The sequence below is a fragment of the Spermophilus citellus genome (genome assembly GCF_964194105.1).
Source record: "Spermophilus citellus genome assembly, chromosome: 14".
Classification (NCBI taxonomy): Eukaryota; Metazoa; Chordata; class Mammalia; order Rodentia; family Sciuridae; genus Spermophilus; species Spermophilus citellus.
The window spans coordinates 95804808-95826577 of NC_138194.1; the positions used below are offsets into that span (position 1 = coordinate 95804808).

The 21770-nt window shown below is 43.4% G+C and overlaps 1 protein-coding gene across 1 annotated transcript in view; it reads right to left on the minus strand.

Annotated features, from left to right (window-relative positions):
- The window catches only part of HHLA1 (HHLA1 neighbor of OC90), a gene marked incomplete at its 5' end in the record, with an annotated part of 38271 nt that extends 16896 nt beyond the window's left edge, over window positions 1–21375 (minus strand). The window contains 7 exons of the mRNA XM_081266374.1: window positions 892–975; window positions 13541–13624; window positions 13712–13795; window positions 15787–15867; window positions 16649–16708; window positions 20414–20503; window positions 21297–21375. Coding sequence (XP_081122500.1) covers window positions 892–975; window positions 13541–13624; window positions 13712–13795; window positions 15787–15867; window positions 16649–16708; window positions 20414–20503; window positions 21297–21375 — 562 coding nt within the window. The remainder of the gene's footprint in view (window positions 1–891; window positions 976–13540; window positions 13625–13711; window positions 13796–15786; window positions 15868–16648; window positions 16709–20413; window positions 20504–21296) is intronic.
- Window positions 21376–21770: the final 395 nt, after the last annotated feature.

Here is a 21770-nt window from a genome sequence, read left to right on the forward strand (position 1 = left end):
GAGGCTTGTTCTTAGCCAGGGTGACGACTACAGCTGTGTTGATGTGTTACTAGCATCATGTGCAACGGCATAGTGACCAAAACACAGGCCAAGAGCCAGATTGCCTGGGTAGAATTCTGTCTCCGTAGAGTGATCCTGGGCAAACTGCTCAGCCTCTGTACGCCACAGCACAGTTTCCTTGATAAAGTGGGGTTAAATGCAGTAGCTACCCCATGAGGTTGTAGTGAGGATCCAGTGAGAGGAGGATCTAGAAGGCGCTGGGAGAGCCGCTGGCACCTAATGACATCTACTGAGATTTCCCCTTCCCCCTCCCTCCTGCCTGCACAGCTGCAGCTGCCCTGTAGATCACCATATCATCAGGCTGCTGAGACCAGCTGCTGGGCTGACATCCAGATCTGTGCCTTTCAAAGTGGATTCCAGTGGAGTGTGATTTGCTTGGGGGATTCATGAAGCCACCTCATAAATGAGGCATGTCTTTCTTAATTGCTTTTAAAACATGGACTTAGGCTCCATGTGGATCTAAATCTGAACTCTGGCATCAACATTAAGCAAGATATTCAACCTCCTTGGGTCTCAGCTTTTTCTCATCTTTGAAAGTGGAGGACAGCTGTCAACCAGAAGCTGTTTTCTGGAATCTGCCGAGATTCTCCTAACTTTGAGCCTTGAATTTGTTTTCCAATTTCTGGGCCCCAAGAACAGTTCTGATTGAAGAAGGAGCTGCTGAGTGCTGGTATCAGAAATCAGAATGTGAGGATGATCTCAATGAGGCTCACATGAAGGTTCACAGCAGCCAGACCCATGGCAGGGGAGCACGGGAGACCTGTGAAGCCTGTTTATGCCCCAGGATGGGTGCCAACCTTGTGCTTGCCAGGAACCATCAAATAAACCCACCTGAGAGGATGGAGGTTGACTTAAAGATCTCTGTGAGGTAGCTGGTAGAATTTCCAATGATGTCCACCAGGAGTGCTGTGAAATCTGAAAAATGGGTTTAGGAGGCTTAAATTTAATCATTCAAAGATTTAGGGGAGAGAGGGAAGATGGCGGCGAAGGGAGTGCATCACCCCCGTGTACCGCGTCACTGTTCAGGAGAATGATGAGTTATAACAGCTAAAAACTATCTTGTTAGGAATTTCTAGCAAAACTGGGGTGCTCCAAAACCTAGTGGAAGGATTTTCATCGCACGAGGATCAGCTACAGGGGCTCAAACGCGAGCGATTTGTCCGCACGGAGGGTCACGCTGCTTATTCAGCAAATCACCCCGCGGCTAGAATCTGCGGCTCGCGCTGGGAAGCAAGAGATAGCAACGCAAAGATACAGCGCTGCGGATTCTGTGGGCTCCTGCCAGCTGTGCAATCACTGTACACAGTGCTGAATTCTGGGTTTGAGACGGGGGAAGGAAGCGGTCCAGTGCAGTTCTCCACCGGTCAGACCACAGAGGAAGCCAGCGGCCACCATCTTGGAGAGCTGACGTAATCATCCCTGTTTTCGACTGATCGCAGCTCATTCAACCATAGAACAGGTAATTTCAGGCTGCCATTCACCTGCGTCTCGCAGACAAAGTACTCAGGCTCAGGGCTAAAGAACCCGTGGAAACTGCTTCTTGGGGCCTGCTCCTATCAGAACATACACCGAGCCCAGAGCAGCCGAATTCTGGCTCCGGGAACTGCTCTGGCCCAGGGCTAAAGAACCCGCGGAAACTGCTTCTCAGTCCGGATCCTGCTGAATACTGTGGAAGCCAGAGGGGCAGAGCAGAGACGCCGCCCGCGCCCGGAGCAGCCCCAGCGACCCGCCAGCGTGGTATCACTTCACCCCAACTGCAGTAGGGGCCGAGCAGAGCCGCTGCCCGAGCCCGCAAGGTAGGCAGGCCTGCGACCGACCGGCGGAACAGGCCCAGCGGTCCGCAGGATGGTAGACATGTCACCCCAATTGGAGTAGGGGCACAGCAGAGCTTCGCCCGCGCCCGGAACAGGCCCAGCGGCCCGATGGTGTGGTAGTCACGTCACCCCAATTGGAGTAGGGGCAGAGCAGAGCCGCCACCCATGCCCACAAGGTAGGCAGACCTGCGACCGACCAGCGGATCAGGCCCAGCGGCCTGCTGGCGTGGTAGACACGTCACCCCAATTGGAGTAGGGGCACAGCACAGCCTTCGCCCACGCCCGGAACAGGCCCAGCGGCCTGCCGGCGTGGCAGACACGTCACCCCATTTGGACTAGGGGCAGAGCAGAGCCGCCACCCATGCCCACAAGGTAGGCAGACCTGCGACTGACCAGAGGAACAGGCCCAGTGGCCTACTGGCATGGTAGACACGTCACCCCAATTGGAGTAGGGGCAGAGCAGAGCTGCCACCCGCGCCTGGGACAGGCCCAGAGGCCTGCCGGCGTGGTAGTCACGTCACCCCAATTGGAGTAGGGGGAGAACAGAGCCGTCGCCCACATCCGGAACAGGCCCAGCGACCCACCGGCGTGATAGACACGTCACCACAATTGGAGTAAGGGCAAAGCAGAGCCGCAGCCCGCGCCTGCAAGGTATGCAGACCTGCGACTGACCAGGAGAACAGACCCAGCGGCCCGCCAGCGTGGTAGACATTTCACCCCAATTGGAGGAGGAGCAAAGCCGCTGCCCGCCCTGCAAGGGAGACTTGTCAACTATACAAGAGCAATATAAATATATAGGGGGAAAATTTCAAAAACACAACAGTTTCACCAAGCAGAAAGAAACGTGAGCAGTATGAAACGACAAGGAAAGAAAGGACCACAAGCAATGCAGGTCAACTCAACTTTAGAACAGGTAATAGCTGCAGCAGATGGAATGTCAGATAAAGAATTCAGGATATACATGCTTCAGATGATCTGGAGACTCAAGGAAGACATTAGACAGCAAAATCAGACAATAAAAGATCACTTCGACAATGAATTACATAAACAAATCCAAGAAGCAAAAGATCAACTATACAGGGAGATAGAGGTAATAAAAAACAAACAAACAGAAATCCTAGAAATGCAGGAAGCAATAAACCAACTTAAAAACTCAATTGAGAATACTACCAGCAGAGTAGATCACTTAGAAGATAGAACATCAGACAATGAAGACAAAGTATTTCAACTTGAAAAGAACATAGACAGCTCAGCAAGACTGTTAAGAAACCATGAGCAGAACATCCAAGAAATATGGGATAACATAAAGAGACCAAACTTAAGAGTCATTGGGATATAGGAAGGCACAGAGCTCCAAACCAAAGGAATAAACAATCTATTCAATGAAATAATATGAGAAAACTTCCCAGACTTGAAGAATGAGACAGAATCCCAAATCCTAGAAGCCTACAGGACGCCAAATGTGCAAAATCATAAGAGATCCACACCTAGACACATTATAATGAAGATGCCCAGCATACAGAATAAGGAGAGAATTTTAAAAAGCTACAAGAGAAAGGAAGCAGATCACATTTAGCGGTAAACCAATCAGGATAACAGCTGATCTTTCAACACAGACTTTGAAAGCTAGAAGATCCTGGAATAACATATTTCAAACACTGATAGAAAATGGGTTCCAACCAAGAATCGTGTATCCAGCGAAATTAAGCTCAGGATGGAAGATGAAATTAAAACCTTCCACGATAAACAAAAGTTAAAAGAATTTGCAGCTAGAAAACCATCTCTTCAAAACATCCTTGGCAAAACATTTCAGAAAGAGGAAATGGAAAATAACAATGAAAACCAACAGTGGGAGGTAGGACACTAAAGGGGGGAAAATAATCAAAGAGAAAAACAAACCATGTTTAGTAACATAAATAAACAAATATGGCTGGAAGAACAAACCATATCTCAAAAATAACCCTAAATGTTAATGGCTTAAACTCACCAATTAAGAGACACAGGCTAGTAGAATGGATCACAAAACAAGACCCAACAATATGCTGCCTACAGGAGATGCATTTAATAGGAAAAGATATACATAGACTGAAGGTGAAAGGTTGGGAAAAATCATATCACTCATATGGACTTCGGAAACAAGCAGGAGTGTCCATACTCATATCAAATAAAATAGATTTAAAGCCAAAGTTAATCAAAAGGGATAAAGAGGGACACTACATACTGCTGAAGGGAACCATAAACCAACAAGACATAACAATCATAAATATATATGCCCCAAACAACGGTGCAGCTATGTTCATCAAGCAAACTCTTCTCAAGTTCAAGAGTCTAATAGACCACCATACAATAATCATGGGAGACTTCAACACACCTCTCTCACCACTGGACAGATCTTCCAAACAAAAGCTGAATAAGGAAACTATAGAACTCAATAACACAATTAACAACCTAGACTTAATTGACATATATAGAATATACCACCCAACATCAAGCAGTTACACTTTTTTCTCAGCAGCACATGGATCCTTCTCAAAAATAGATCATATATTATGTCACAGGGCAACTCTTAGACAATATAAAGGAGTAGAGATAATACCATGCATCTTATCTGATCATAATGGAATGAAACTGAAAATCAACGATAAAAGAAGGAAGGAAAAATCATGCATCACTTGGAGAATGAACAATAGGTTACTGAATGATCAATGGGTTATAGAAGACATTAAGAGGAAATTAAAAATTCTTAGAGATAAATGAAAACACAGACACAACATATCGGAATCTATGGGACACATTGAAAGCAGTTCTAAGAGGAAAATTCATTGCTTGGAGTTCATTCCTTAAAAAAAGAAAAAACCAACAAATAAATGATCTCATACTTCATCTCAAAATCCTAGAAAAAGAAGAGCAAAACAACAGCAAAAGAAGTAGAAGGCAAGAAATAATTAAAATCAGAGCTGAATCATGAATTCGAAACAAAAGAAACAATTGAAAAAATTGACAAAACTAAAAGTTGGTTCTTTGAAAAAATAAATAAAATCGACAGACCCTTAGCCATGCTAACAAAGAGAAGAAGAGAGAGAACTCAAATTACTAGCATACGGGATGAAAAAGGCAACATCACAACAGACACTTCAGAAATACAGAAGATAATCAGAAATTATTTTGAATCCTTATATTCCAATAAAATAGAAAATAGTGAAGGCATCGATAAATTTCTTAAGTCATATGATCTGCCCAGATTGAGTCAGGAGGATATAGACAACCTAAACAGACCAATATCAATTGAGGAAATAGAAGAAACCATCAAAAGACTACTAACTAAGAAAAGCCCAGGACTGGATGGGTATACAGCAGAGTTTTACAAAACCTTTAAAGAGGAACTAATACCAATACTTTTCAAGCTATTTCAGGAAATAGAAAAAGAGGGAGAACTTCCAAATTCATTCTATGAGGCCAACATCACCCTGATTCCTAAACCAGACAAAGACACTTCAAAGAAAGAAAACTACAGACCAATATCTCTAATGAACCTAGATGCAAAAATCCTCAATAAAATTCTGGCGAATCAGATTCAAAAACATATCAAAAAAATTGTGCACCATGATCAAGTAGGATTCATCCCTGGGATGCAAGGATGGTTCAATATACGGAAATCAATAAATGTTATCCACCACATCAATAGACTTAAAATTAAGAACCATATGATCATCTCGATAGATGCAGAAAAAGCATTTGACAAAGTACAGCATCCCTTTATGTTCAAAACTCTAGAGAAACTAGGGATAACAGGAACATACCTCAACATTGTAAAAGCCATCTATGCTAAGCCTCAGGGTAGCATCATTCTGAATGGAGGAAAATTGAAGGTATTCCCTCTAAAATCTGGAACAAGACAGGGATGCCCTCTCTCACCACTTCTGTTCAACATAGTTCTTGAAACACTGGCCAGAGCAATTAGACAGACAAAAGAAATTAAAGGCATAAAAATAGGAAAAGAAGAACTTAAATTATCACTATTTGCAGATGATTGTATACCTAGCAGACCCAAAAGGGTCTACAAAGAAACTATTAGAGCTAATAAATGAATTTAGCAAAGTGGCAGGATATAAAATCAACACGCATAAATAAAAGGCATTCCTGTATATCAGCGACAAATCCTCTGAAATGGAAATGAGGAAAAACACTCCATTCACAATATCCTCAAAAAAAAAAATAAAATACTTGGTAATCAACCTAACAAAAGAGGTGAAAGACTTATACAATGAAAACTACAGAACCCTAAAGAGAGAAATAGAAGAAGATCTTAGAAGATGGAAAAATATACCCTGTTCATGGATAGGCAGAACTAACATCATCAAAATGGCGATATTACCAAAAGTTCTCTATAGGTTTAATGCAATGCCAATCAAAATCCCAATAGCATTTCTGGTAGAAATAGAGAAAGCAATCATGAAATTCATATGGAAAATAAAAGACCCAGAATAGCAAAAACAATGCTAAGCAGGAAGTGTGAATCAGGCGGTATAGCAATACCAGACTTCAAACTATACTACAGAGCAATAGTAACAAAAACAGCATGGTACTGGTACCAAAACAGGTGGGTGGATCAATGGTACAGAATAGAGGACACAGAAACCAATCCACAAAACTACAACTATCTTATATTTGATAAAGGGGCTAAAAGCATGCAATGGAGGAAGGATAGCACCTTCAACAAATGGTGCTGGGAAAACTGGAAATCCATATGCAACAAAATGAAACTGAATCCCTTTCTCTCGCCATGCACAAAAGTTAACTCAAAATGGATCAAGGAGCTTGATATCAAATCAGAGACACAGCGTCTGATAGAAGAAAAAGTTGGCTATGATCTACATACTGTGGGGTCGGGCTCCAAATTCCTCAATAGGACACCCATAGCACAAGAGTTAATAACTAGAATCAACAAATGGGACTTACTCAAACTAAAAAGTTTTTTCTCAGCAAAAGAAACAATAAGAGAGGTAAATAGGGAACCTACATCCTGGGAACAAATTTTTACTCCTCACACTTCAGATAGAGCCCTAATATCCAGAGTATACAAAGAACTCAAAAAATTAGACAATAAGATAACAAATAACCCAATCAACAAATGGGCCAAGGACCTGAACAGACACTTCTCAGAGGAGGACATACAATCAATCAACAAGTACATGAAAAAATGCTCACCATCGCTAGCAGTCAGAGAAATGCAAATCAAAACCACCCTAAGATACCATCTCACTCCAGTAAGATTGGCAGCCATTATGAAGTCAAACAACAACAAGTGCTGGAGAGGATGCGGGGAAAAGGGTACACTTGTTCATTGTTGGTGGGACTGCAAATTGGTGCAGCCAATTTGGAAAGCAGTATGGAGATTTCTTGGAAAGCTGGGAATGGAACCACCATTTGACCCAGCTATTCCCCTTCTCAGTCTATTCCCTAAAGACCTAAAAAGAGCATGCTACAGGGACACTGCTACATCGATGTTCATAGCAGCACAATTCACAATAGCAAGACTGTGGAAGCAACCTATATGCCCTTCAATAGATGAATGGATAAAAAAATGTGGCATTTATACACAATGGAGTATTACTCTGCATTAAAAAATGACAAAATCATAGAATTTGGAGGGAAATGGATGGCATTAGAGCAGATTATGCTAAGTGAAGCCAGCCAATCCCTAAAAAACAAATGCCAAATGTCTTCTTTTTTTTTTTTTTTTAATAATATTTTATTGTTGGTTGTTCAAAACATTACATAGTTCTTAATATACCATATTTCACAGATTGATTCAAGTGGGTTATGAACTCCCATTTTTACCCCGTATACAGATTGCCGTGTCACATCAGTTACATTTCCATTGATTTATAAATTGCCTTTCTAGTGACTGATGTATTCTGCTGTCTATCCCATTCTCCACTATCCCCCCTCCCCTCCCCTCCCCTCCCCTCCCCTTCTCTCTCTCCACCCCCTCTACTAAAAATCGTTTCTTCCACTTATATAATTTTTATCCTACTCCTCCTTTCCTCTTATATGTAATTGTGTATAACCCTGAGGCTCACCTTCCAATTCCATGCAATTTCCCTTAACTCTCCCTTTCCCTCCCGCCTATCATCCCTGTTTAATGTTAATCTTCTTCTCCAGCTCTTCCTCTCTACCCTGTCCTTGGTTACTCCCCTTATATCAAAGAAGACATTTGGCATTTGTTTTTTAAATGTCTTCTTTGATATAAAGAGAGTAACCAAGAACAGAGTAGGGACTAAGAGCATGAGAAGAAGATTAACATTAAACAGGGATGAGAGGTGGGAGGGAAAGGGAGAGAGAAGGGAAATTGCATGGAAATGGAAGGAGACCCTCAGGGTTATACAAAATTACATACAAGAGGAAGTGAGGGGAAAAGGAAAAATAATACAAGGGGGAGAAATGAATTACAGTAGAGGGGGTAGAGAGAGAAGAGGGGAGGGGAGGGGACGGGGGATAGTAGAGGATAGGAAAGGCAGCAGAATACAACAGACACTAGTATAGCAATATGTAAATCAATGGAAGTGTAACTGATGTGATTCTGCAATCTGTATACGGGGTAAAAATGGGAGTTCATAACCCACTTGAATCAAAGTCTGAAATATGATATATCAAGAACTATGTAATGTTTTGAACAACCAACAATAAAAATTAAAAAAAAGTTATGCATGGAAATATTGTAGATAAAAGTGTAAACTTATGCACAATTTCTAGAAGAAATTTCAGCAATTTAGATCACCATAAAATTGTTTCCCTGTCAGCCAACAACTCTGTTTCAAGGGCTATCTCCTACAGGGATAATTGGGCAAATAGTCCAGCGAGTTTACCCAGGTGCGTTATGGTATTGCTTAAAATTGTAAAAATATCAGGAATCAGCAGTTTATATTAAGAGGAGATAAATTGAGTAAATTATGTAACTTCTTTCCATGAATACCATGAATTCATACAAGGTGAGGAACACATACATCTTGAAAATGGAGTTGTTTTAAAGAAATCCTCTCCCAAATTCTTTTAGTAAGAGAACATCTAATTTCAGCTGGAGAAATGCTGGGTTAGTGTAATGACTACACTTTCAAACTTGCTTTTCAGGTGGGTATGGTCATGGCACTAAATTCTGGGCAATATAAAGTGAGAGAGAGAATTTAAAATGTGTCTAAGCTATGCACAAATAGTACTGCCTTCCAACATATCTCTCCCCATCCTTTTAACTGGAGGGTGGGGTAGCCACAGCTACCTTGCACTTTGACAAGGACAGTAACATTTGGGAGGCAGAACAACAAGCTAGAAGGACCTGGGCCACAGTGCAGCTCTGGCATGCCCACTCACATGGTCATGCATGAAGGCAATTCTCTATTGCTTCTTTATGCCACCCTATTTGGGGGCCATTTGTTGTAGTAGCCCAGCCTGTATTCTAAATAATGCAGAGAGTGGGTTCCTATATATAGGGTGGAATGGCTTGATAGATGGGTAGGTATTTGGAATGCGTAAACATATTAGATGACTGGTGGAAGGTGGTTAGGCAGATAGATTAGGTAGCCTTAGAAAGAGTCCATCAGAATATTAATAGTGACCACCTATGGATGTTGTGCTCTCAGCTATTCCTGGTTTCTTGGTTATGTTTGTCCATATTGCATGACATCTTGACATCATAGTATGTTGAAAATCTAAACTATTTCATATGGGGGGAAAAAGAGAATATGTGAATCTACCTTCAAAGAGGGCTCTATGTTAGAGTTGAGAATACTAAAAAGAAAATGATCCAATCTGAAGATTATCCAGAGAGACATCCCCCCTAAAGGCTTTGAGCAACGGCACAATGTTGGCCCAGAAGCACAGGTCCTCACGGCAGCTGTCCAAGGGGGAGAAGTGTCGGGCTCCTTGCTCCTTTTCACACCCTGGGGAAATTGCTGTGGCTTACACAGCAACAACACAATATGCTATTTTATCAGTAGACAGCAATCTATAAATCAAATTATTTTCAAATAATTATTTTAAGTTTATGGAAGTATGCTTTGGTTCATGAAGTACAACTAAAACTGTCTCTAGGCAGGTGTGACTTCAAATATTCTTTCCTTCTTTCACACATCAGGGTAAAGATTCACCCAGCACAAACCTTGAATTGCAAGGCTAATGAAATGGTGGGAAAGATATGATTATGAAGAACTCTCTTCCTCTTCAAATGTATTTTGTTAGATCCTAAAGATTCAAAACAACCTTGAACCAAAAGAGCAATGCTAGAGATATCACAATGCCTGATTTCAAATATGCTACAGAGCCATCGTAACAAAAGCAGCATGGCACTGCCCCAGAAACAGACACATTGACCAGTGGAATGGAACAGAAGACACAGGACAAACCCAGGCAGCCACAATCATCTGGATCCTGACGAAGGTGCAAAAAACATACATTGGAAGGAGATAGCCTCTTCAACAAATAGTGTTAGACACTGGTCATCCATGTGGAGGTGACTAAAATTAAATCCTATCTCTCACTGCACAAAAGTCAACTATATATGGACTGAAGACCTAAACATAAGACCCCAAACTAGGAAACTGCTAGAAGAAAACACAGGAGAAGCACTTCAAGAGGTAGGCACAGGCAATGACTTCCAGAGCAGGGCTCCAGTAGCTCAGGAAATGACAGCAAGCACCAACTAATGGGGCGGCATCAGATTTAAAAACTTTGGCACAGCACAACACAGTGAAGACAGAGCCTGCAGAATGGGCTGCAGTTCTTCTTCTGACAGCGGACTCACATCCAAAATACACAAAGATCTCAGAAAGCCTCATACCAAAAAAACAAAACAAAACTAAGCAAAACAAACAACCCAATGAATATCAGTAGGCAAATGAACTAAGCAAACACTTCTCAAAAAAAAAAAAAAAAAAGAACTACAAATGGCCAATAATTATATGAAAAAAAGCTCAACATCTTTAGCCATTGGGTAAATGCATATCAAAATTACATTGAGATGCCATCTCAACTGTCAGAAGAGCTGTCATCAAGATACAATAAACGATGCACATGCTGGCAAGGACATGGGGGAAAGGGACCCTTATACACTGCCGGAGCAAGGTGTAGTTAGTTCAGCTACTACAGAAATCAGTATGGAGGTTCCTCAGAAAACTAAAAATAAAACCATCCTATGATCCAGCTACTCCTCGGCACATACCTGAAGGAATTAAAGTCCCAGACGCTAGATAACTGCATTCCCATAGCCATTGCAACACAATTCACAGCAGCCAAGTTGCAGAAGGAACATGGATGCCCATCAATGGATAAACGGATAAAGAAAATGTGGTGTCTATATACTCAGTGGTGCGTTCTCAGCCATAGAGAAGAAACCAGATCATTTGCAGGAAAATGGATGTAACAGGAGATCATAAGACAACTCAGAGTGGCAAGTGCCACATTTTTCCTAACTGTGGGGTCCAGGAGGGAAGTAAAACATAAGATCTCTGGGAAGACTATCACGGAAGAGGAAGGGTGACAGTACAACAGGGTCCCTTCAGGCTCCGATACACACCTTGCTGCTCCACGAGGCTTATTTTAAAACTCGTGCCAGTTTTTGCTTTCCTTCCCTAACAGGGTGAAAGTAGACTAACACTTGTCCATCCAGGTTCATCTGTCATGTCCCCCACTGCATGGAAGAGTGTCCCTGCCCACAAGAGTAAAGAAGCCCCCATCCCGGGCCCTGGAGCAAGGGCTCCCCCGTGGACACCTGATGGACACTGATTAATTATATCTGCTGATAAGGTGTGGACCCAGGCCCTTGTCTTCCTCTTTTAAAAGCCCCAGGGTGTCCTGACAATTAGAATCACAGCCTCTGGGACAGGAGTGCCCAATGTTTCTCCTTTGTTAGCAAATCACTGAACTTTTTCCTTTTTCCCAAACCTTGTCCTCACTATTGGATCAGCAATGGAGACACGGACTGAGTTTCTGTATCAGGGTAGGGTAGGTGATGGGGGTGGATATCATCAAAGGATGTCATTTGCAGGTACCAATATGCCACAATGAAACCCATTATTCTATGTAGTTTCTTGAAATTTGCAAGGTGAGTTTAATAAGACATATTAAGTACTCTGTGCAGGGTCTGGCACATAGTGCTGATATTATAGTAAATCTTAATAATTATTATCTTTAAAACTTTCAGTGTTGGTTTAGAAATTCCACTTTGGGGAGTCTACGTTCCTAAAATAATCTGAAACAGGGAGAAACTTTATACACAAAGATGTTCAGGGCAGGATGGTTTATATTGGGACCAATCTAAAATCTACCCAAAAGTCCAAACACCGCTAAGGAAATGCACAGATCGCACAGCCAGTGCTAATGCCTGCCAGAGTTTGTCGTTCCATGGAAAGCATTTTATATTCAGTTAAATGGGAAAGGAGAGAAGGTTTTAGCAGCTTTCTGTCCTCGATTCCTTCACCATCTCTTCTTCAGCAGATGGATCCCTTATGGTGCCGTTCCCACCTTGCTGCTTCTCTGTTCAAGACTACAGCTTCCTTTTTATTCAGAGGGAAACTTGGAAATCCTTGAGCAGGCTATAAACTCCCACGTGACCTGCAGCATCCTCTGCACCCCACCCTCGCCTATTGAGTTCATTCCCCATGACTCTTGACCTGGATCACCTGCTCCAGACACACTGGACCTTTGCCCTCCACCACCTGAACATCGGCCCTTGTTTCCTTGGAGATTCTCCTGCTACCCTGCACACAGCAGCAGCTCTGCCCCATGGCTCTCTTGCCCTTCCTCTGCTTCTTTGTCCTCATGGTCAGGCAGTCAGTCCTGTGCATTTCCAAATTATTCACTTACTCTCTGTCCCCGCCTCTTAGCTCTGGAGAGCAGGGATGGGTCTACTTTGGGGTCCTGAACACCTGCAAAAGTGCTTGGGTCATAGTATGTGCTCAATAAAGAATTTGTTGAATGCATGAAGTAGTGGGAATAATTTTACTTCTATTTTTCAAAATTCTGTAAATATAAGGATCATGGATACACTCTTAATGAAAAAAAATCAAGATAAAACAAGTCTCCATTTAATAGCAGTCTCTACTCCAAACTACAGACTCCAGAAATTGCTGAAATGGTGTCCAGATACATACAATGTTTTCATCAATAATGCTGTATTCTATGTGTCACTTTGTAATTTTTTCCCTTTTCTCTTCTTTTTGTTTCTTGCAGTGCCAGGGAGCAAACAGGGCTTCACATAGGCAAGGCAAGTGCCCTACCAGGGAACTACGTTCCCAGCCCCTGTGACCTTCTTTTTCTAACTCAAAGTTTCTGGGACATTTTTCGATGCAGAGGAAACATCTGGCCACACCCACTCATCTGTGGGTTGTCTGTGGCTGTTTTCCAAAGCTTGATCACACATAGCCCATCTTCCTAATGACAGATGGTCACGCTGTTCCCTGATGGTGCTGTGTGAACCTTGTCTTTGCCCCTTTGTGCACACACAGCCATTCCTCTACAGTAAAACCAAGCAAGAAACTTTCTGGGACAATGAATGTGAATATATTTAAACACAAAAGATCTCACTGTATTTTCCAACAAAGGGCGGGGGACATGTTTAAAAGGGCACAAGAGAAACTGGAAATACGGTGAGTCTTGCAGCCGGCTCCACCCACCTGATAAGTCGTTGGTGCGGTTGTTTAAGCAGTAGCAGTACCTTGTGGGGAATCTGGCCGGGTCCACTGTCTTCAGGTTAGAAACTGTGAAGAGAAGCCATCACACAGTGGTCTGACACCGGCTGGCCTTCCCCACTGGGAGCACCACAGGGAAGGGCCAGAGGCACTCACTGTTGTAAATGGCCACTGAAAACTTGTGGAAGGCGAAGGAGCTGTAGGAGGTGATGCTCAGCAAGGAGAAGAACTTCTTGCTATCTGTCCAGAGGTGGAGATGAAAACACAGAACATAATAGTATATAAACACTATACTCGAGCAAATAGACAGTAAAACTAATGCATAATAAGCCAATGATGAAAGTGAACACAAATAATAAAACAACAAAGACCAAACGACCCGCTGCTGCCCGCCTTCCCCTGGCTCTGCTGTCTTTCTGAAGCCATGGTGACTCTTTGAGTAGGAATCCCAAGCATAGTTCCCTGAGGCTGCTGTCACCAATTCCCACAAACTTGGTGGCTTTGAACAGCAGAAATTTGTGCTGCCACAGTTCTGGAAGACTAGGGAGGTGGGTGTGCCCAGGATTCTGAATGTTAACAAGTGCCTGAAGTAAACTTTTATTGGTGACTGTGACCCACCAGGGTAGTGGCGGGGACAGTAAAACTGAGGCCCATTCTGCCTCAGTTCCTGGGCCTGATTCCATACACTAGGTGGGAAGCCCTGACCGTGTTCTGTGAGCTCCTTGGGATATGGGTTCTGCAATAGAGTCTGAATACGCAGGCACTCAGTTCCTCAAGGTTTTCTGATGGTAAGAATTACCAAAGGCATGTGCTAAAAATGTACTTTCAGAGTCACAGCTAAGACTAAATGAACCAGAATCTCCAGGCTAAGGGTCTGGGAGCCACATATTTAATAGATCCTCCAGGTGTTTCTGATCATGCAGCAAGTTTGGAAAACCTTGGGTGAGCTCATGGGCTTGGGTTAAACTGACCTGAATTCCAGTCTGAATGGCAGGAGTGTGCCTGGGTTTCTGTGTCTGTGAAATGGGAGAGGGGGCACCTTCTCGTGGGCTATGCGGGTTAGATTAGGCATTGAAGAGGCTGAGCTCCTGAAGGTGCCAGTCACAGCTTTTGATTCTGCAACATTCTGCAGAGCCTGGTGCAGGGCCTTGCAGGGGACAGGATGGGGTTAACAGGAGCTCCGGAGTGCAGCCTGTCCTGCTGTCTGCTGCTTCAGTCTCTCCAGAGTTGGCACGATGATCCATCACTCCCTGCTATCGTACATGTCCCCAGGCAGCTCTATCGATGGCAGCTCTGATGTGAGCAGCATGAGGGCGGGCCATATCTTTGCGGCTAGAGCTTCATACATTGAGATGGGAATGGAATAAGCCCTCAAATAACGTTGGATAAGTAAATGACTAAGTGGACAGGCATAAAGCCACCGCATACAGTTGTGTAGTGTGTGCACTGCACCATCCTAGGGAATGCCATGAACACAGACCTCAGTATTTGAATGAGGCTCTTCAGCTCTCTGGCCCTGCAGGGCTTCTCATTCTCTGCTTGTCATGGTCGCTGCTTACTTTACCTCTTCACCTCCCGGAATATGAGTCCTTCAGGACAGGGATCTTCGCTGGATTTGTTCACTGTTTTGCCACCGATACTTAGAATAGGGAGCACCTGGTACATGACAGGTGCTTCACAAATATTTATTGAATGAAGTGTAATATAGATAATGAAGTAAAGACTGGGCTTTGCTTTCATGCTTTGCTTCATTTTAGCAGGTCCTACTTCTAATTCTTATAATAGTATAATAGTCCTAATCTACTTCCTAATTCTTATAATAGTAGATTCATATATTCCCATTTATTAAGTATATACTATCTAAAAGAACATAGAAAGGAAGTTGATTGCAATGGTATTATACGCACTCAGTAGGACTCATTATGCTTTAAGGAGAGAAATTCTGGACCATACTAACTTATCTAATGGATAATTTTTGCTATTTCATGGCTATAAGAGTTCTGTTTATGACTCCTGCCCATACAGTGTGTCTGGGGTGTAGTTTGCTTTCAGAATGCTGGCAGACTCCTACCTCTCACTGGTATTTTCAGTCTCCTTGTGGGTTAGACAGCACACTGTATTCTCCCCACCCCTAGCATGGAGAGGCCGAGGCGCAGTAGAGGGGTGTATTTGGCCCAGGTGGCAGACGGGTCCAGAAGAGAGGTGTAGAGGGTGTGGACAGCAGTCCTTACCTTTTAAAGCTCTGCTCAGCATCTCGTTCACGAGCTCCGTCAGGTTCAGCGCCGACAGATCCACAGACCTTGCAGGGACCTCTGGAAGAGGTGAAAAGGCAAGGCTGCCCGCCGGCTGTCCTCCACAGAGGCAGCCTCTCCTTTCTAAAGGGCAGGCAGATGAACTTTCACTCTGGCTGGGGGCTGCACACGTGCCCAGTGCCAGGCACAGGGGGCTTGAAGACAAGGGGAGGTTTATACCAGGAACTAAAGAGGCAGCAGTCAACCACATACATGGTGACCAACATGGTGACCAAATGAAGCCCCCAGACCCTCAGGATTGTTTCACTTCTGCCTTGGAGGGGCTCGGGGTTGGTGGGACACTTGTCACCTGCAACGGGAAGCCCAAAGGATATCACATGAGGTCTAGGTGGCTCTGAATTTGGAAATAAGTGCTCTGTGTGAAAGAGAGGTATAAATCCTGATGGGCCACTGACACCACCGGAGACGATTTGGTTTCAAAGTCCATGATTGTGATGCTTGGACTCCCTTCTCAGAGCTCCAGGTTTCATAGGTCATCAGTATGAAAAAGGAAAACCCCCAGGTATCAATGTGTGCAGCCACATGGACAGACACTGCCAGGGGAAACCCCTCCTCTCCCAAGTGTTGCTTGAAACTGAGTGGACCTGGCAGCCACGGTGCTCCATGCTCCTCTTAATATTGCTGCAAGCTTTGTCTTCAAATTATACTAAATGCTCAAAGGAACAATTAACAATTAACAATTAGAGATGCTGCTACCCCTACTGTGGGGGGGGGGGGTTCAGAGAGGTGGTAGAATTTGCAGCAGCCCATATCTGTGTGAAGTGGTAGTGGGGAGACTCACCGGTGTTAGCAAGAAACGCCACCCCCTTTTCCTTTCTCTCTTCTCTTCTAAGGACAGACACTAGGAAGGAAAAAGTTTTCATGACGGAAATGCAAGTCCCCATTCCCAGCCTCAGGGAGCTGGAGAAGTTGGAGCCCTGCTGTAGCTGCCCTCAGGCTCAGCAGTACAATAAGGTCCCTGGGGGAAACTGAGAAAGGCAGGTCCAGAGTCCTCTTGCAGGCACCCTCACCTCCAAATCTTAATTTCCCAGGGATGGGTGTGGCCTGCAAATCTACATCTTAATAAATATAAAAGATGATTACAATACAGAGAGTCTAATCTACCCAACTCCTTAACTGGGTCAGGAAACTGAGCACAGCAAGAACTTGCCTTCACTGTGCCAACTGAGCAATGGTAACAAAGGGCTTAGAATCGACTTCCTAGAACTGCAGAGAAGAGGTCCCTCCAAAGCATCAGGTTGCTTGTCTACTTGGCAAAGTTTGTGATGTCCAAGAAGATATCAAAGGAAATTTTGAAATGTCAAAAACATTCATTCATTTATTCAACAGATACTCATGGAGGGCCTAGCAAGATGCTAGGTGTTGGGTATAATGAGGTAAACTGGAAATAAACGTCTCTAGCTCCAGGAAGCTTCCTGCCTGTGGCTTGGGCAGCAGGAGATTCACCTGTAATGACAGGTGAGAGATGTCAATACAGGGAACAGAAGGTGCTCTCAGCACTCTTCTGAGCTCACTGAGCTGGGGATGGAGAAGGCCTCCTGAGGAAATGACTGACCTGGAGGATCAGTTAGCTTGCATTAGAGGAGTTACTGCCACACTATATCTGCTACTGTCCTTGCTGCAGCCATAATTAAACGTTAATGCTGGGCTGCAGTTGTGGCTCAGCAGCAGAGCATTCAAGGCCCCAAGTTGGATCCTCAGCACCACATAAAAATAAATAAATAAAGGTAGTGTGTCCAACTACAACTAAAAAATAAAAAGTTGATGCTTATTTTCCACGTACATTTAGATGGAGAGGGTGATTTATGTCCATTTTATAGATGGAAGAACCAAAGGCCCAGAGAGTCTGAGAGAGGTACCCAGTGCTCCAGAGAAGCCAGGGTTAGCCTAGTTACCTGTTGCTCCTGGGAGAGCCCCATCTTTCTCCTTATTAATGCCTCTGTTTCCAGACACTGAAATAAAAATTTTTATCAGGAAAATAGTATCCTGGAAGTGCAGCTTCATGTAATTTATCCATCTGAAGGAGGAGACAATTGAGATGCATAAAAGTTAAGACCACAGCCAGCCAGAGGCTAAGATAAAACCCTCTGCTTGTCCGTGCTGCTTCCACCTGCTTTTTAATTTAAATTTCATTTTAGTGTGATAAGAACAAATAATATGAAGTGTACCCCCAACCACATTTTTCAGGCACAGTATGGTATCGTTAGCCATAGGCACTGTGTTGTACGGCAGAGCTCTAGAACTTCTTCATCTTGTAGATCTGAAACTTTATACGTGTTGAACGACAAACTCTGCGTCCTTCCTCCTCCATTCCCTGTGACCGCCTTTCTCCTCTCTGGGCCCGTGAGCCTCCCTCTTCCAGAGTCCTCTTGTAAGTGCCCTGCTGTGACTGGCTTATTCCATGGAACACTGTGTCCTCAGAATTCATCTGTGTTGTTGCAAAAGGAAGAATTTTCTTCTCTCAAAATTGAATCACATTCCATTCCACAGGCCATAAGTTCTTATCCATCCATCCACCGATGGCTAGGTAGCCTGTGCCCTCCTGCTTTTCAAGTATCCCACTGAAGCTGAGGTCAGGTTAACTTTTGCCTGCTTACACCATTGTGGCTTTTTAACAGTTATCAAAGTTTTTTTGGTTAAATACCAGATATTCTGGGGTTAGAGACACATGGAGGCTATGAATTCCCTTTCTCATAACGTGGCTGCCAGAGATAGAGGGGCTATGTTACAACAAAAGGAACTTTGAGACAAACATAAATTATTAAGCAGGTCAAGTTGTCAAATGACTTGTTCACTGGCTTGGAAGAGTCCAGCTCTGTCTCCTCAGGTGCTCTGAGTAGCACTGTACCTGCACAGTCTGCCCTGGAGCAGCCCCTGAGATCTGGGGGGCCACCCCCAGACCTGCTGGCTACTCACCCAGCAGCAGTAGCCTCTGTGCAGGGTACAGGGCTGCTGAGGGCTGCTGCCTGGCATGATGCCCACACCTTTCTGCCACCATGGTCAGCCTGGTTCAGTCTTTCTGACCATAATTCATTCTCTCTCTCTTTCTCTCTTTCTCTTTTATCATTAGTTTGCTATTTTAAGTAAATAAATCTACTCACATTGTTTTTACTTCCATAAATTTAGGTGTATTCTCACTGATTTGATAGTAATAATTTTAGATTTAATAGAATCTAATAAAGCATACATGATTCCTGCAAAATAATCTCTCAGAAATAAATGGAATGGCTTCAAGGAGTCCATCCCATCTTCTTGAATTCATACTTATGGACTATGCATATGAAAAATAAATATTAAATTAAAATTATGCCATAATTATTATATTTTCTGGCCATAATTCTTGAATAGACTCCTTTTACTTAAGAAAATTATGCCTAGCACTCCTTTTTCTAACTGCAAATCCTTGGGTGGATTTTAGTAACACTATTTGAAGTGTGAACTAAATACCCCTGAAGCATAAATTATGGAATAAGATGTTATACAGAAGCATTTTTCAAATAAATTTCTGGATATATTATATAAATTCATTATTCGATTCTATTTTTGGATAAAAAAGTAACCTTGGGTAATGGGTAGCTCAGTGGTGGAGTGCTTGGTTAGCATGTGGGAGACCTTGGGCTCCATCCCCAGCACCTCCAAAACACAAGCAGACAGTGGTATCTTTACAACGGAAGGTACCTGACACATCTCATGCTTCTTCACACTGAGTATTTTATCACCTCTCATCCTTTATGATTACCTACAGAACAGGAACTGTGTTCTCATTTGAGGAAGAAAAAATTGGAAGTTCAATAGGGTTAACATTCATGAAAAATGATCCTGCTTGTTCACATATTGGTGCCTCTGGCATCCTTAGGGAAAGGGGAGGAGTGGGCTGGGGAAGCGTCTTATCTTTATATACCTTTGTACCTTGTGTAATTGAATTATGTGAGTGTTCTAACTAATTAAAGATAAAAATTTAGAAAATTAAAAGTAACTTTCATGACTCTCCCACAAAAAAAGCATGTAAAATTATTTGCTTATTTATCAAAAATTTAGGTCAGGCTTGGTGGCTCACGCCTGTAACCCCAGTAAGTCTGGATGCTGAGACAGGAGGATCAGAAGTTCAGGGTCAGCCTGTCAACTTAGAGACACTCTGTGTCAAAATAAGAAAAAATAGGAAGAGAGCATTGCTCACTGACTCTGTTCCGTACAGTGCCAGGTATTCGTCATGTCTGCATGGCCAATTTCATACCATCACAAAGAAAAGGCAAAGAGAGATGAAACTATTACGAAGGTGATGATGGCCAATGACAATACTTCCCATTATAAAACCCTCTGTCGCTGGTGGAATGTCGGATTGGTCTTTGTGATTTAATAAGATTGTGAGAGAATCCAAGTATCCAACAAGCCATAAGGTCAGCTGCCGCCCATGGGAATGATGACGGTGACTGTCAGAGGGTTAGCTGCAGACTCAGTCTCCGGCCATGGAGAGAGAAGGGAGGCACAGAGGGTCATAGAATTTGCCCAAGAATGGTGAGCGCAGGAGGAGACCCTGCCCATTTACCTGTTATAGGTAGGAAGGTCATTCCCTTTTCTTTCATAGGTAGGAAGGTCATTCCGTTTTCTTTCTTGGATTCTCCCTTAATGCCAGACACTAAAGTAAAAAATGTTTCATGAGAGAAATTATTACCCAGAGGTAACATCAGAGAGAATTTAAATTGAATTTCCCATTTTATAGATGAGAAAATTGTGATTTGCTTAAAATCCCACATGTAGTCTGCTCATTCATCCAATCATTAGCCATCAAATACTTAGTGACGAACTCTTAGAACACTAGAACTTGATGACACCATCGAGCCCCAGGGTCTGCTCAGTGTTGTGAGTGTGGACTGTGAGTGGGGACAGCAGGAGCCTGATCTCATGTCAGTGACCCGGAGGCCTTCCTGTGTGTGTGTGTGTGTGTGTGTGTGTGTGTGTGTGTGTGTGTTGGGGATGGGGTATTAAGCCTTGACTTGAAGGATGAGTCGTGTTCAGGTAGGATTTAGCTGGCCGAGAGGGCCTTCCATGGGCAGGGTAGCATAGCCAAAGGCCTGCAGTGGGCACATCACTTTGAAGAACTGACAGAAGGCCAAGGTGATGGAGACCGTGGGAAAAAAGAGGCGGGGATTTGTAGGAATGGGTAAAGGTAAGAAAAGAAGGGCCTGTGGAGCACCTGGGGCTCAGGACAGTCCCCTGAAGTAGGGCGTCATTGAGTGATGTTTGGGGAGTGAAGGAGAGAAATGGGCGGAGGAAACAAAACATAAAAACCAAAATGGACTTACAGTGGCCATTTTGATCAGATTCATTTAGGGTTAGGGTTGAAACATTGGCTGCTGAGATTCTCAAAGCACAATGAATACCCAAATTTCCTATATAGAGCAGATACTTATGGAACTGACCAGACCTACCTGTGTTCCCAAGGGACAGGACACAGACAAGTCCCATGCACAGCCTTAGTGGGGGCCCATGCAGCAGGAAGCTTGGCATGTTGTGATCCTCTGGCCACTGGAAGCAGACAAGTTGGCACTTAGAGGGAATAGGGTTGAATATTAAAAACATGGATGCAGAAAGTACTTTGAGATCAGCACATGGGGAGTCATTAGAATAACAATCTGAAAAAGGCTTTGAAGTAGTTAGTATAGGTTGGGTTAAGTTGAGATAACAATATTCACCCCATTATTGTCTCAGCTTAATTCAACAACAAAACTGATTTCTTGTATATAATCCACACTTGACTAAAAACAATTTGATAGTGAGCATGGACTCACTGGGCACAGGCTGGGGTGGGGGGGGCCTAGTTGGTGGTTCTCCCTCTTCGTGGAAAATTGCATTTTGAAAGGTTTTGCTTACATTAGGAATGAAAAATTCCTGTGGAGTTTTCT